Source organism: Symphalangus syndactylus, chromosome 21, assembly GCF_028878055.3.
Source record: "Symphalangus syndactylus isolate Jambi chromosome 21, NHGRI_mSymSyn1-v2.1_pri, whole genome shotgun sequence".
Lineage (NCBI taxonomy): Eukaryota > Metazoa > Chordata > Mammalia > Primates > Hylobatidae > Symphalangus > Symphalangus syndactylus.
This window is the reverse complement of record NC_072443.2, coordinates 37,924,844-37,942,180: the sequence shown is the minus strand read 5'-3', so window position 1 is coordinate 37,942,180 and position 17,337 is coordinate 37,924,844. Positions and strand designations below refer to the sequence as shown.

The 17,337-nt window shown below is 38.3% G+C and overlaps 1 protein-coding gene across 9 annotated transcripts in view; it reads left to right on the top strand.

The window, feature by feature from the left end:
- Window positions 1–17,337, top strand: part of CCDC191 (coiled-coil domain containing 191) — a 107,519-nt gene that overhangs the window by 1,571 nt on the left and 88,611 nt on the right. For 5 of the 9 annotated variants that reach the window (XM_055259000.2, XM_063630078.1, XM_063630082.1 and 2 more), the window contains exons 2-4: window positions 1,397–1,435; window positions 8,178–8,319; window positions 12,062–12,205. In XM_055259000.2, coding sequence (XP_055114975.1) covers window positions 1,397–1,435; window positions 8,178–8,319; window positions 12,062–12,205 — 325 coding nt within the window. Of the gene's footprint in view, window positions 1–1,396; window positions 6,266–8,177; window positions 8,320–12,061; window positions 12,206–17,337 lie in introns of those variants that run through there. The other 4 variants (XM_063630077.1, XM_055259001.2, XM_063630079.1 and 1 more) reach the window with 4 other exon arrangements.

Sequence of the window (17,337 nt, the reverse complement as noted above, 5' to 3'; positions counted from 1 at the left end):
ATCCCCTTATTTTATTATTATTATTACTATTTTAAAGAGCATATTTGAGTAAGAAGCAATTCATGAACTGGGAACGCCAAACTAAAAGAGATTTAGTGCTCCAATGACAAATCATCAGCATATCCCCTTATTTTAAAAACACACCTGAATTTTTAGTGAAGAAGATAACTCTATTTGTTAAGTGACTATTAGAGGGAATTCTGCAAGCCTCTGGGAGTTACAGAGAGTGAAGAAAGGAAATGTCCTGCTAGTTTTACTTCTAATTTCAGATTAATACCTGACTGATCTGGGTGGAAATTTATATTTTCTGCTTTGTAAAACAGTAAAAGTCAGATTGATTAACCCTCGCCCCATTCCCCAGTTTTTGTTGTTGTTGTTTGTTTGTTTTTGAGACGGAGTCTCGCTCTGTCGCCCAGGTTGGAGTGCAGTGGCTCCATCTTGGCTCACTGCAAGCTCTGCCTCCCGGGTTCACGCCATTCTCCTACCTCAGCCTCCCGAGTAGCTGGGACTACAGGCACCCGCCACCATGCCTGGCTAATTTTTTGTATTTTTTTTTTTTTTTTTTAGTAGAGACCGGGTTTCACCGTGTTAGCCAGGATGGTCTTGATCTCTTGACCTCGTGATCTGCCCGCCTTGGCCTCCCAAAGTGCTGGGATTACAGGCATGAGCCACTGCTCCCGGCCAAAACATACCTGCATTTTTGGCAAAGAAGATAACTCTATTTGTTAAGTGACTATTAGAGGGAATTCTCCAAGCTTCTGGGAGTTACAGAGAGTGAAGAAAGGAAATACCCTGATGGTTTCACTTCTAATTTCAGATTAATACCTGACTGATCTGGGTGGAAATTTATATTTTCTGCTTTATAAAACAGTATAAGTCAGATTAATTAACATTCAGTTTTTATTGGGCCAAAGAAGATCCCTGATCTAGGTAAGATGAGAAAGTCTCTTGCTACAGGCTCCTTATGAAAGGAGTAAGGAGAGGAACACACCCTTCTTTAAGCTAAAGATTAGTTGGATAATCTGGCTAATTAATCAGTGCTTTTTTTTTAATGAGTAGCTTTATATTTAGCATTTCTATATCTTGACTCTTAACCCTAAGGAGGTTTAAAAAAATAGCAGTGCCAGGGTCCTATCCCAGACCAATTAAATCACAATCTCAAGGTGGGCCTAGACAAGAAATAAAAACAATCAATGTCCCAGGAAGGCTTCATGTTTTCTCCTCATACTGCTATTCTGTGTCTTCTATTGCTAATCATGCTGAACTTTGTAATGAAATGCTTTGGGGAAATAATAAAGGACACTGTTCCATATGCTTTAGTCAGAAGGATAGATTTAAATGGCAAAGTTGATAAAGATATTGCTGCATATTAATATCCTATATATGTTATCTACAGCCTGCTTTTGGTCCTGACAATGTGGAACACTGGATAAAGGTAAGGATATTTCAAATTTAGAATGAAAAGAGAAGAGTCAAGCATAATCAGATGGAAAAGAAACATGAATAGATCTCCACTTTGCACATACTCTGCTATTTTTATTCCCATATGACTATGTAAGTTGCCTTAATTTTATACTTTTTAGTATTTTTTTCATAATTCTGTTACCTCTCATGAAACCATTTGAGTAGGAATGACAAGAAAACAGGTGTGTAGACATCGTTTCAAATGCCATGAGTATCACATGAAGAGGATTAAAGGAGTTGTGAAAAGAAGCCTTGGGAGAGGATATGGTGGCCTTCCTCAGATGTTGGAAAGACTGCACTGTAGTTACAATGACATAGGGACTAATGGGTGAAAACTACATGTGCATCACAAATAAGAATTTTCTAATGACTAGTCCATCCAAAAGTGGACTGGGCATTCTTATAGAGATGTGTTTTCTACCACTGAAGCTATTTTAATGGACTCTAAATGGTCACTTAATGTTAGGCTAATGAACAATATGTTTGAGGATTCAGTGAAGGGGAGATTGTGTTAGATAACCTCTGACATCTCTTCCAGGCCTGAGATATGTATTTTTGAGTCCGAGTACCATTTAATTTGAAAGTGCCATTAAATCATTTCAGGTGTGTGCTTCTGCGTGTCAGTTTGGCAACTTGCCATATTCAATTCATCGTGTACCACATGTTTCAAAATCATGCAGCATTTTCCCGGGAAAAGACCATTCTGACAGTATTTTGAAGAGTGATTACTCATCTAAATTGACATGCATCATAAGCACCAGATCCTAGATAGATGTAATAGATCCTAGGCCAGATGTAATAATTTTTAACCATTTATTTATTCAGCTGGTATTTGAGTGCCTACTAAGTACTAGCCCACTGCGTTGGGTGTTGGAGCTAAAACAGAGCAGGTACAGCCCCTGCCCTCCCAGGGTTTACAGTCCAGTGGAGAATAAACAACTTACCTAAAGCTCATGAGAGAATTAAAGATATAATGGAAGTATGTGGTGAGAGGCACTAATTTAAATGGGGTCAGGGGAATTTTCCTGGCTACTGCAGAAAGCCTAACTTAGAAGACGACTAAAATGGATCTACCATCATGAATGCTAGTCTCTAGGAAGGCCACTCCTCAATATCTAGTAAGACTAGCTTGCATGTGAGTGTTGAGAGTCCCAGTGCCAAGTCCCTGCAGGGCTTAGTCACACAGTTAGTTACCATCTCTTCAGAGGCAAAGATTTAACTAAAACAGGAAGATAAAATTTTGCTCGAATTTGTGACATTGTCCATTTTTGTATAGTTTTCAGCCAGCTTGACTCAATTTTTAACATCTTTTATCATTCCTCTAACACTTCTGCATTGGCTGTCTCCATTATGTCATCAAATCTCCTGTCTTGAAAAAAATCAATGTCTTTATTTGATCCTGTAATCTATTCTGATTCCTGAACGATTTCTTTTTCTTATCTAATGTTTTGGATACATGACTTGGACTCCTTGCCTTTGTATTTTTCTTGTCCTCTTGTGTCCACAGTTATTCTCCTGTGTCCTGATTTCTTACCATTCCACAGAAACTGTTGTCATAAATGACCTCCTGACCAAATCCAGTAGTCTTTTGATAGTCCTCAAATTTTTTCAGATTACATTGACATAGTTACCACTTCTTTATTCTAGAAATCCTCTCCTCCATGGTCTTTTTGTAACTGTTTTTTTCCTGCTGCTTCTAATACTTCCTTGTTCACTTCTCTGTCTTCTTTTCTTGTTTCATTGCTAACTCTGGGTGTACCCTAAACAGTTATAACCTCTGGACCTGAGACTTCAAAGTCCACTTGAGTGGACCACCCTTTCAAAATCAGCTGAGACCTCTTTATGTGAAAGAAGGGGAGAATATATGGAAAGGGTATGGAGCATAGTAAAAATTGAGAAAGGCCTCTCTTCAGAACAGAAAAGGAAGATTTCTCAGTGACACTGGGGACATGGCTGAAGCAGTTAACCATAATTAATTTTTAAATATATATTTTAAATAGAGATGGGTTCTCACTATGTTGCCCAGGCTGGTCTCAAACTCCTGGGCTCAAGCAATCTGGTGGGCTCAGCCTCCCAAAGTGATTACAGGCATGAGCCACCATGCCCAGCCCATAATATTTTATGGTACTAAAAATTGGTAGATCAGATTGATCCAGACTTGGAGGTTTTCACTGGAACAGCCAAGGAACAGGGGGTTTGAGGATGCAGTAAGATAGTAGCTGCATATCCACACTGAGTAGGAAAGGAAGGAACCCTTTCAAGGACTTAAGTTAGAAGAGGGAGGTGTACAGTGACTAGAAGACTTGGTTAGGTCCAACATCAGTGTCATAGGAGCAGGGAGAATGAAACAGGGAGATGGATCAGAGGTTGATGTTGGAGAAGGGGTTATCAGTTTGGTTTGAGCAATGGAAAATGTTGTGAACCATGCTTTGTAACATGGTTCGGGGTCACCATGTCAGTAGGTTGCTGAAGTGGAATTGAGGGGAAAGCTGTTGGAATACAGAAGAACAACCAAACCTCAAGGCTGAGATGTTGGTGATTCATCTTCAGGGACATTGAAATCACCTAGAATCAGATAGATGGTTGGGTAAAACTGTGAGTCCTGCAGCAACTCACTCAAAATGCAACAGTCCACCATGATTTACAATTTATCCTCATCTTGATGAGATGGACTAACTCATCTTACTCCAGTGCATCCTGTAACTTGATTGAGCTTTCTAAACATTTTAATCAAATCATTTCCCTACTCTCCAATCATCAGTTATTCAATGTGCCATCAGACGAAACTCTATAAATTCCAGATGAGTATTGACAGCCCTCTAGCAATCAACCTATAATATCAATTTATCTGTAGCAGTCCCTATACGGATCCTCCATGACGCCAATCAAGCCAGTCTCCTTCCACTCCATCAGACAGGTGTTCCTTTTGCTTTGACTCATGTCGATCCCTCAGCCTGGAATACTCATCCTCTCTGAGAGGCCAATCCAGATCTTTCCCTTGCAGCTCAACTTGAGATGCCCTTCTAAGTAGACAAATCCCCCTTACCTACCTCCACCTCCTAATCCCACTTTGTACTACTCTTTCGCCTAGAATTATTTTGGCATTTATATACACAGATACAGCCTCAAGCATTTGCATTTGTACAAAGTGATTAGAAAAGAATGGGTAGCTTCAAAAATTTATTACTCACAGAACTATTTATTATATATGAGCATGCAGTATGTCAAGAAGCTCATGTTTGTATCCACTGGTTTTGAGGAAATGAAGGATGACATTGTAACTGCTGTCTCTGCCATCCATGTTGATAGGTTACAAAGGATCTGTAGTGGACCATGGGATTGATGTCTGCTGTGGGACACAAGGAACACATATTGAGCATTTATAAGATCGTAGGAATAACTGAGATAGTTCCTTTGCAAGTAATATGTTTATATATAACATAGTTACTATGATACACTTTTGAAGGTGTTTAGTTTTTCTTAAATCACCCTGCATTGCTTCAGAACTGTCCTTGAGTTGTTTATTGCACACATGATATAGGAAACCAAAAACAAACAAAAAAAGCGAGCTTTTTAAGAACAGAAACTTTTATTTCTGTTTCCACTTAATGCCCACTCCAGTGCTGGGAACAGAGCTAGCCTTCAATCAGGACTTGCTGGAAGAATAAGTTGTTAAATTGCCAAAATGTTTTGCTTAAATATAGGGTAGCTCTCTCCTATGTCTTACATATTTATTTTGAAAAAGAAACTTAAGGATGTAATGTCTTAACACAAACAAATATAGAGATTATGTATAGTCCTTAGTATCATCCAGTAGTTCTTTCTCCTGAAATCTTCATTTTAAGTGATATCTCAAACACTTGCCTTGTTAAAGCCAAGCGAACATTTGTCTTTATTTCCTTGTCAGTACCAGACTCTATCCTTCTTTATCCTTCAGTCTTTCTCCTCTTCTCTCCCAACCTCTCTACCCTCCTCTGTTAAGAACCTGTACAAATTCCAACTCAGATAGGATGACACATAATACATAATTATTTCTTTCACTCAAGGCCTGAGGAACTAAGTCAAGTCTACAAATCTGTTGTTGTTAATTTTTTGTTTGTGGGTTTTTAAAACACTAAAGTTGATCAATTTATTTGTACATTATTTACACATGTGCATATACAAACACATACAGTATATGCAAAATTCATCTTTCTATCTCAGAATTTAAGAGCCTAAAGGAAAGACCATGTACCAACCATAAATCCAATACATGACATATGCTACCAACATAAATTTGCATGCATCAGAGGCTATCAGAAATAATATGGGAAAATAAGTCTCTACCAAGTGACTTCATAAGGAGTGAATGATATTTTCTTGACTCTAACTCTCATGAGATCATGTTTTCTTCTGGCTCATATCTTTGCCTTATGTTCTGTTTTCTCCATCTTTTTCAAATTACCCTTCACTTTTCAACTTTATTCCTCTGCTTTTGTCTGACTTAAAGCTAATGTATGAAACACACAAGAATTTGGATGGAAAAGCCCATGGCAAGTTTTGGCAGAGGTTCCACCAGTCTTTCCATAAAGGGCAGGAGGAAAAGTCATTTTCGGAATAGGACAGGTGACAATATAAATATTGGAAAGTACAGCTTTTCTGAATAAAGTTTTCATGTATTCATTCCTTTAACAAATATTTATTGGGCACCTGTTGAGTGCCAAGCAATGTTCTTGGTGCCAAGTTCTCCTTGAGAAGAAGATAAGAATTCCTGCCAACATTCTACCTGAGGGAGACAATAAGTGATTAAATATATAAGATGGTAAGTACTATAGAGACAATCAGAGCAGCGGATGGGGAGAAGGAGAGCTGAAAGAGAGTGTTTACAGTTTCATATAGGGTAGTCAAAGAAGGCCTTACTGGGAAGGTGACATTTGAGCAAAGGCTTCAGGAGGTGAAGGAAGGAGGCCTATGGGTATCTGTAGGAGAGCAGTTCAGGCAGAGGGGAAGCAAGTACAAAGGCCCTAAGCTGGGAACACACTGAGCATATTTGAGGAGGAACAAGCAAGGAGGTCCATGTGGCTGAAGTAGAATGAGCAAAGGGAAGAGTAGTGAGGGGCTTGGAAAGCTCACAAAGCGCTGCGTGGCAGGACCTGGAAGCACATTATAAGGACTTTGACATTAATTCTGATTGAGATCAGGAGCCACTGAAGGCTTTTGAGTAGAGTTGTGACATACATTATGTGGCTTTCATTTTAAAGGAGTCATTCACTGCTGTGGTGAGAGGCTATTCCAGAAAACCTGTCAGGAAATTGTTGTGCCTTGGACCAACATGGTAGCAATGGAGGTGATGGAAAGGGGTCAGATTCTGTATATATTTTAAAGATAGACTCAACAGATGTCCTGATCAGTTATATGTGGGGTGAGAAAGAGAGATAGATTGGATTAAGGACGCCAAAGTTTTCTTTTTTTTTTTTTTTTTTTTTTTGAGACGGAGTCTCTCTCTGTCCCCCAGGCTGGAGTGCAGTGGCGCGATCTCGGCTCACCGCAACCTCCACCTCCTGGGTTCACGCCATTCTCCTTCCTCAGCCTCCCGAGTAGCTGGGAATACAGGCGCCCACCACCACGCCCAGCTAATTTTTTGTGTTTTTAGTAGAGACAGGGTTTCACCATGTTGGCCAGGCTGGTCTTGAACTCCTGACCTCAAGTGATCCACCCGCCTCGGCCTCCCAAAGTGCTAGGATTACAGCATGAGCCACCGTGCCCAGCTTTAAAATTTATTTAATTAAATTTATTTATTTTGAGACACAGTCTCACTTTGTCACCCAGGCAGGAGTGCAGTGGCATGAACACAGCTCACTGTGGTCCCAACCCTCTGGGCTCAAGCGATTCCTCCCACCTCAGCCTCTGAAGTAGCTAGGATTATAGGTGTGCACAACCACGCCCGGCTAATTTTTTATTTTTTAACTAGAGTTGGAGTCTCACTATGTTCCCCAGGCTGGTCTCAAATTCCTGAGCTTAGGCAGTGCTCTCATTTTGGCCTTCCAAAGTGCTATGATTACAGGCATGAGCCACTGCACCCAGCCGAATATAAGTGTTTTTATTCTGTGCAGGTAAATAAAAACGCTAAGGCAGTTTGTCCACTTCTGCTATTTCTTCCCCCAGTCCTGCAAATTTGGTCATGTTTTTACTAGACTCTTGCTGTTGAGTTAAAACATTCTAGATGGCTACCGTTCAGTGACTCTGTTTATCCCAATTTTATTGAACCTAATATATGAATGCCTAATATGAGATGGGAGGTTTCCTTCAGGAGTACTAATTTGCTGAAGCGTGGTTATTCTACCTCTGGTTCATACTCATATGCAAGTCCTAAGGGCATGAAAACTAATAAAATATAGTATTTTTATTTAAAATAAAATATCCATGTCTCAGGATCCTATCACTAATGCCCTAAACAAAAGTTATCTAAATCTTAATAACTTTTATTCAAATATCAAAATTGTGAACATCTGTTAGAACTTGGTAAAATACTGCAATTAATTTAATATTATATATGAAACCCCCCAGAATATTTGGGGGTAGATGTTTAAACCTAAAGAGTTTCTCCAAAAATGGAAAAATGAACGAATCTTAGTAGGTGGTAGAAAATCAGTTTCTTGAGTAGGAGAGAAATTCTCTAACTGAACAAATTTGTTGTCATCTTTATGGATTTTTTTTTTTCTGTTATATTGAAGAGAGTGGAGAAAGCCTCAGAGTTTGCAGTGTCAAATGCATTTTTTACTAGAAATTCAGATTTACCTAGAAGTCCCTGGGGCCAAATCACAGATTTGAAAACATCTGAGCAAATAGAGGATCATGATGAAATCTATGCAGAAGGTAAGAGAATGCATTTGCTTCTGCGATGTTAACAATTCTTAAAGCATAACCCATGATGCATTTCAAAGTAGAGAATGGAAGTTTTTCTTACTCTTGTTCTTAATTTCCCTTTCTTTCTACTCCCCTGAAGCGATTTTACTCTGGAATTAACTCCAATATTACAAGTAAGGATATACTTAAGCCTCATTTTGTTTCCCAAATTAGGACCACATCCAGAGGTAGTCTGATACAACAGCTAATTGGTGAATGCTGTAAGATATTAGTTCTGTGACAAAGATGGTAGCATGTTAATTTGATCAGATATTATATAGATAATTTGACTATAGTCTATAAATCAGTTTTATTCCTGATAAAGAGACCCTAAAAACAATCTAACCTTCCTACGTCCCAGAAGCGTTTACTCTGCTGGAATTTGGTATTTTCATTACTGATGCTCTGGGGAACTCTTACCATTTAGGTATAGAAGGAAACAGGAAGGACCAACAAAGGAGACTGAGAAAGGGAGGCCACTGTGGTAGATGGAAAGTCAAGAGTGTGACGTCCTACAAGCCAACTTCCATTTGGATGGCTCATGTCTCCAGTTATTCCATTTATTTCTTCATTTATTCAACACACATATACTCTGTGCTAGGTACAGTTGTAGGCACTGGAAGTACTGGTTATGAAGAAGAGAGACAAAGCCCTTGGTTTCATGAAATATACATTTCCTGTGGGAATAAAGGAAACTTTACAGTGATCCAGTAGTAATAAGTCATTCAAGTTCAGACCTGAGTCAGCAAGGAGCAAGGAATCAGCTGAACAATGTGATGGGGGAAGCATCCAGGCAGATGGAAAGGGAGCATGAAGTACAGATGGGTATGGTGTGCTGCAGGAAGACCCGTGTGGCTGGAGCTTCCCCACAGAGAGAAGCTGGCGGGAGTGAGGAGAAGGCATGTCACATAGGGCTTTCCAAGCCTGGGGAAAGAATCTAGATTTTACTGAGTATGACAGGATAGAATTGAAGGGTTTTAAGCAGAGGAGTAATATGACAGTTTATAAAATACATGAAGGATTTAGCAGGGCGTGGTGGTGGGTGCCTGTAATCCCAGCTACTTGGGAGGCTGAAGCAGGAGAATCACTTGAATTCGGGAGGTGGAGGTTGCAGTGAGCCGAGATCTTCCCACTGCACTACAGCCTGGGTGACAGAGCGAGACTCCATCTCAATAAATAAATTAATTAATTAATTAAATATAGGAAGAATGGATTATAGGGGAGAAAAAGAGAGAAAAGGGCAACCAGTGGGAGGCTGTTGGTGGCAGTCTGGGTGAGCAGTAATGGTGAGTGGTTTAGAGTGGTTGATAGTACTGGAGCTAAAGAAAGGAGATTGATTCTGAAATTGGCTTGGCTGATCTTGCCCACCCCACCTCCCACCCTGCCAATAGAGATACACAATATACTTTAGCCTGTTAAGGGTTCTGAGAAGTCCTGCAGTTAAAAAGAAATGTTCACTTGCCTCATTTCCCATGCTGCCTAGACCATGAACCTCTTTTTATCCTGAAATCTGTGTATTATCCTGAGAAACTAGTGATTCACATTAGGAACATGGTTCGGTGTATGGATAGAACACCAATGGATAGAACATGGTTTTCAAAGGTTTATATCATTTTTTTCTCCTCTCATCAACTATACTAATATTCTACAAAAGTAGTGTTTTGAGGAACATACTTTGAAAATCTGTGCTTTAAGGTAGTTTGTATACTTCTCATGTGGTCTAACACAAGGTATTTCTACAGTTTAACCCCTCCAAGGGAAGTTTTATTTGTTTTTGGGGGGCACTTCCCAGTAAATCCCCATTTACAAATACATGTCATTTAGTAGATGTGAATTATTTTGCATATAAATTATTATACACATAAATGTTTGAATTATCGTACGCAAGGGCTACTCAGTAAATATCTTCTCCATTTCTCTACCTTCCCCTGAAAGCCAATGGCATTTGTTGCTAGTATGCTTTTAACACTTCGTTTATATTACTCTGATTTATTTTTTCCTATTTTATCTGTATTAAATGCCTCTTGGGATCATTTAATATAAACACCCCATTCCCTAAGAACTAACTATGCAATAATGATCATAATAATGATAAAGGTAATGAGAACATAGACAAAAGAGCTGTTTGATAGTAATAACAGTGATGAAAGTTACGCTAAAGCAGGCATTTTCCCCATACCTAAATAATTTCAGGAGATTTTCTCAATAGCATTAAGAAAGAAATCCAAATGGAGGTTAGCTTTTAGGATATCACACTCTTTGATTTTTCTCCTACCTCAATGGCCTAGTCAGCTTTCCTGGTTCCACCTTATCTCTTCAACCCCTAAATCCTGGAGTTCCTCAGCACTCAGTCCTTGAACCTCTTCTCTGTCTACCTTCCTCCTTTGGTAATTTCATCCACTTCTATGATTTTAAATACAGTCTGCATGCTGAAAATGTCCACATTTATTTCTTCAGCTTGGACCTCTCCCTTGAAATCCAGAGTATTGTAGCCAATATCATATTTGACATCCCTTTTTGGATGTCTCCTAAACATCTCAAATCTAACATGTCTGGGACCAAACTCCTGATCTTCCTCCTCAAGCCTGCTGCTATCCTTGGCCTTCCCCATCTCAGTAAGTGGCATCACCATCCTTGCAGTTGCTTAAGCCAACAACCTCATAGATTTCTTTCTCTCATGTCCCATATCCAGTCCATTAGCAAGTCATGTCAACTCCACCTCAAAACATTCTTTTCTAGAATCTGACCATTGTTAATACCTCCACTCCCAGGTTCAGGCCACCATCACCTCTCTTCTGGATTATTGTACTTGTTTCCCAATTCGTGTTCCCTACCTCCATGCTTGTCCCCTATAGTTTATTTTAACTTAATAGTCAAAGTAATTCTCTTAAAATATATCGCCTCTCTGCTCACATGTCTCCTGTGGCTTCCCATTGCACTCAGAGTAAAAGCCAAAATAGCTAGAATAGTGTCAATACTCTAAGCAAGGGAATTTCAGCCTCAGGACTATTGACATTTTGGGCTAGAGAATTTTTGTGGGGGCTGTCCTGTGAATTGCAAATGTTTAGCAGCATCCCTGGCCACTAACTACTAGACAGTAGTATTGCTTCCTCCAGTTATGACAACACACAGTGGCTCTAGACATTGGCATAAGTCCACTGGGGGGCAAGATTGCACCTGGTTGATAATCATTGCCCTAAACACTCCCCTAAACCTGATCTGCACATTACCCCTCCAACCTCATCTCCTGCTGTCTCCTCACTCACTTCTCTTTGACCACACTGTCCTCCTTGCTGTTTTTCCAACACTGTAGATACTCCTGCACAGGACCTCTTCATTTGCTTTCCCTCTGCAGAGAATAATATTACCTTATAGATCCTCACTTCTCTTTCTTCCCTTCTTTGCTCAAGTATCTTTTTCTCAGTGAAGCTTTCTTTTACCTCCCAATTTAAAACTGCAACACCCATCTTCCATGTCTTCCTGTCCCTGCCTTTTCTCTTATTTACTTATTGTCTCTCTTCCCCAATTGGAATGTAAGTTTCATGATGCTAGGGCTTATTTTTCCAGTTTTGTTCACTGTTGTATTCCAGTGTCTAGAACAGTACTTGACACGATAGGTACTCAATTAATATTTATTGAATAAATGAAAACAGTGAATAAAGAAAATCTCTGAAGTAACTGAAATATTTAAAATGTGTTTGTTTTATTATAGCTCAGGAGCTGGTCAATGACTGGTTAGACACCAAACTTAAGCAAGAATTAGCAAGCGAGGAAGAAGATGATGCTAAAAAGACCGTGTCAAGTGTCACTATTATGCCGGAAGCCAATGGCCATTTGAAATATGACAAGTTTGATGGTAAGAACTTATCGGATTGTTCTAAGTTTTAACATCTAGTGAATGTGTCTAAGAAGGCTTTATAATTATTTTGAATAACAAATGACACATATTTAACTTTTCTGTGTTTTGTTTAGTTTTTATTATTGGTTTTAATTTATCATGGTTAAATGTAAATTTCTTATGCTATATCTTCAGTAAATTCATGGTGTTTTTAAAAATTAAAATATTCTATTACAGTTATCCCTAACTAACTGTGAGGAATTAGTTCCAGGACCCCAGCCCCCACAGACACCAAACTCCTCATATGCTCTAGTCCTGTGCATATCCTCTCGCATACTTTAAATCATCTCTAGACCACTTACAATACCTAATACAGTACAAATTCTATGTAAATAGTTGTTATACTGTATTTTAAAATGTTTATTATTTTTTATTGTTGTATCATTTTAAATTTTTTTCAAATATTTTTGAACTGCAGTTGGTTGAATCCAAGAATGTGGCATCTGCAGATAGGGAGGGCCAACTTACTTATAATTCTGCTTATGATTAGAATAGCAATTAATGCTGTTTCAAAGTGCCTCTTCCTCATATATCATTGGACTGTTTGATGAAGACTACATTTAAGTACTCATATGTAATTTTTATATTTATAAAATGCTTCTTATTTATCTGTTATTTATTACTTATAAGGGAGGTTATTACTTTTCTAGTTTTTTTTTTTTCTTCCAGAGGAGAGAAAAACCACTACTGTGCACAGAGCCAGTGTCAGACAAGTTAGATGGCTGACGTGTAAGGGTTTATCTAGTACACTCAAGGGTCTGAGTATTTTTTCCCTGAGCATAGGGATAGTCATGGTAACGGTGGGGCAGCTCCCCATACATGACTCAGATACCCTTGGTGAATTCACCTGACATCATTCTCCTTGTTTAGGACTCTGCAAAATCCCCAGCTTGAGGATCACAAAACTATCAGCTTGTAAAATTAGAAGAATCCTTCAAGACTAGGTAGTCTGATCTACCCTCCTCCCCAACCCAGATAGAGATCATTCTACAGTGTCCCTAACTTGTAGTGATATATCCTCTGCCTGAACACCTCCTGGGATTGGGAGCCTGCACTTTGGGAGGAGCCCATTCAACCGCAGTGAGGCTCTAATCCTCATAGAAGTTTCCCTTAGTTAGGAGAATTAAGATTTTGACTTCGGTAACATTTTACCCTGTGGTACAACAAAAATAACATGTTCTCTCTCAAGAATGTTTTATTTTTTGTAGGAGTTGTTACCATATTGACCACTCATATAGTTCTATGTTTCCAGATTAAATAGCACCAGTACTCTCAACAATTTTTTTATACCACATGGTTTCTAGATCTTATCATCCTCGTTGCTGCCTTCTGGATATTTTCTAGTTTATTAATGTCATTATTAAAGTGTGGTACTTCAGTACTTCATATTTGTTCTGAAGCAAATATATGGAATCTAATGAAACTGTTACTTCTTTTGATATAGTACTAATAGATCTAATTATGTCCCTTTACTTAGATTGGTTGATATCATCTAGTATCATGCCAGGCCTCAATCATCGTATGCTGGTAGAGTTTTTTTTTTAATTGAAATATTGAACAAATATTTATGTAACCATTAAAAAGGATGTTTACCAAAAATGTTAATTAACATATTATCTCAATAGACACAGAAAAAGCACTTAACAAAATCTAACATACATTCCTGAAAAACACTTCTCAGCAAACTAGTAATGCAAGAGAAATTCTTCAACTTGATAAAGGCCATTTACATAAGACATGTAGAAAACAAATACCAAAATGATAAGTGTAAGCTTTATCAGGAATTACATTAAATATAAATGCATTTAATTAAACACTCCAGTCCAAATGCAGAGATTGGCAGAATGGATTAAAAATCTGTATGCTATCTACAAGAGACATATGTTCAATTTAAAGTACAAATAGGTTGAAAGGAAAAGGATAATGCATTATTAGGTGATTTTGTCATTGTGTGAACATTATAGAGTGTACTTACACAAACCTGGATGGTAGAGCCTACTACACACCTAAGCTATGTGAGATAGACTATTACTCCTAGGCCACAAACCTGTACTGCATGCTGCTTAATACTACAGGTAATGGAACACAGTGGTAAGTATTTGGGTGTCTAAACATATCCAACCAAAAAAAGGTACAGTAAATATGCAGTACATAAAAGGTAAAAAATGGGACACCTGTACAGGGTATACCATGAATAGAGTTTGCAGGGCAGGAAGCTGCTCTGGGTTAGTCAATGAGTGAGTTGTGAGTAAATGTGAAGCCCTAGGATATTAAAATACGCTACTGTAGACTTAAAACACTGTATACTTAGGGTACACTGAATTTATAAAAACATATTTTTCTTTCTTCAATAATAAATTGACCTTACTATAACTATTTTACTTTATAAATTTTGAATTTTTTCTAACATTTTGACTCTTTTGTAACACTTAGGTCAAAACAAACACTCAAAATTTTTGTATATTCTATATACTTTTTTCTATTTCTGAAATTTTAATTTTTTTTCTTGTTAAAAAACTAAGACACACACACACACACACATTAGCTTAGGCCTACGCAGGACCAGGATCATCAATATCACTGTCTTCTCCACATCTTGTCTCACTAGAAGGTCTTCAGGGGCAATAACACGTGTGTAGCTGTCATCTCTTGTGATAATATTACCCTCATCTGGATACGCCCAAAAGACCTGCCTGAGGCTATTTTACAGTTAACCTTTTTTGTTTTGTTTTGTTGTAAGACAGGATCTCCCTCTCTTGTGCAGTAGTGATCATAGCTCACTGCAGCCTTGAACTCCTGGGTTCAAGAAATCCTCCAGCCTCAGCCTCCCTAGTAGCTGAAACTACAGGTGTGTGCTACCACACCCAGCTAATTTTTTTTTCCTCTTTTAATAGCGACAGGGTCTTGCTTTGCTTCTCAGGCTGGTCTCGAACTCCTGGGCTCGAGCAATCCTCCCATTTCAGCCTCTCAAAGTGGTGGGATTACAGGTGTGAGCCACTGTGCCCAGCCCAATTTTTTTTTCTAATAAGTAGGAATAGACTCTAAGATAATGATAAAAGTATAGTATATACATAAACCAGTAACATAGTTGTTATTATCATTATTAAGTATTATGTATTGTATATAATTGTACATGCTATACTTTTTTTGTGTAGTATTCCTAAGATTTTTTGAGGGTGCTTTATTTTAACTTTTATTTTAACTCCAGGGTATATGTGCAGGATGTACAGGTTTGTTACATAGGTAGACATGTGCCATGGTGGTTTGCTGCACAGATCAACCCATCACCTAGGTATTAAGCCCGGCGTCCTATTCTTCCTGATGCTCTTCCTCCCCCTGCCACCCATGACAGGCCTCAGTGTGTGTTGTTCTTCCCACTGTGTCCATGTGTTCTCATCATTCAGCTCCCACTTATAAGTGAGAACATGCAGTGTTTGGTTTTCTGTTCCTGTATTAGTTTGCTGAGGATAATGGCTTCCAGCTCTATCCATACCTCTGCAAAGGACATGATCTCATTCCTTTTTATGGCTGCATAGTATTCCTCAAAGATCTAGAAGCAGAAATACCATTTGGTCCAGCAATACCATTACTGGGTATATACCCAAAGGAATAGAAATCATTCTATTATAAAGATACATGCAGGTGTATGTTCATTGCAGCACACACTCTTCACAATAGCAAAGACATGGAATCAACCCAAGTGCCCATCAGTGATAAACTGGATAAAGAAAATGTGGTACATGTGCTATACTTTTATACGACTGTTAGTGTAGTTGTTTCGTTTATACCAGCATCACCACAAACACATGAGTAATGCATTGTGCTCTGACATTATGATGGCTACAACATCACTAGGCAATAGTTTTTCAGCTCCGTTATAATCTTATGGGGCCACCTTCATATACACAGTCCATTGTCGATGGAAGTGTTGTTATTTGACACATGACTGTAGTTAGAGACTTCATTACCCCACTATCAATAATCTTTGGAACAACTACAAAACATAATCAAGGAAGATGTTCAGTAACATTAGTCATTAGAAAAGTGAAAATTAAAACTACAATGAGTTACCTCTACATATCTTAAAATGGCTTAAATTTGAAAGACTGACCATACCGAGTATTGATAAGGATGTGGAGAAATTGGAATACTTCTACACTGCTGGTGGGAATGTAAAGTTGTTTAACCACTTTGGACAACAGTTTGATAGTTTCTTGAAAAGGTAAGCATTTAGCTATAATATGATCCAATCGTTCCACTCCTACACATTTTCCCAACAGAAAAGAAAGCCTATGTTTTGTGGGTTCTGCATTTGTGGACTCAACCAACCGTGGATGAAAAATATTTGGGAAAAAATAATTCCATCTGTACCGTACATGTACAGCTTTTTTCTTGGCATTATTCCCTAAACAATACATATAACAAGTATTAACATAGCATTTACATTGTATTGGGTATCATAAGTAATCTAGGATGATCTAGAGTATAAGGATGGATATAGTTTATATGCAAATGCAACACCATTTGATATCACAGATTTTTGAACATCTTTGGATTTTGGTATTCTCGGGAGGTCCTGGAACCAATCCCCCAGAGATATGGAGGGATGACTGTACACAGATGTTCATAACACCTTTATTTGCAATAGCCAAAACCTGGAAACAATTCAAATGTCTATCAACAAATGAATGAATAAACATTGTGGTGTATTCATATGGTGGAAAACTGCTCAGCAATAGAAAGTGATAAACTATTGATACACACAACATGAATGAATCTCAAAATAATTGTGCTGAGTGAAAGAAGCTAGGTCAGAAAAGATACAATGTATATACGTGTATGATTTAATTTATATAAAATTCTGGAAAATGGCAGCAGGTCTGTGCTTACTTGGAGCACAGTGGAGGGCAAGGGGAGGAGTGAAAGGAAGAGATTACAAATCAGCATGAGGACCCTTTTGGGGCTGATGGATATGTTCATTACCTTGACTGTGGTGATGGTTTTACTAGCATATGCATATGTCAAAATTTATCATAGACTTTAAATATTTGCAGTTCATTATATGTCAATTATACCACAATAAAGCTTTT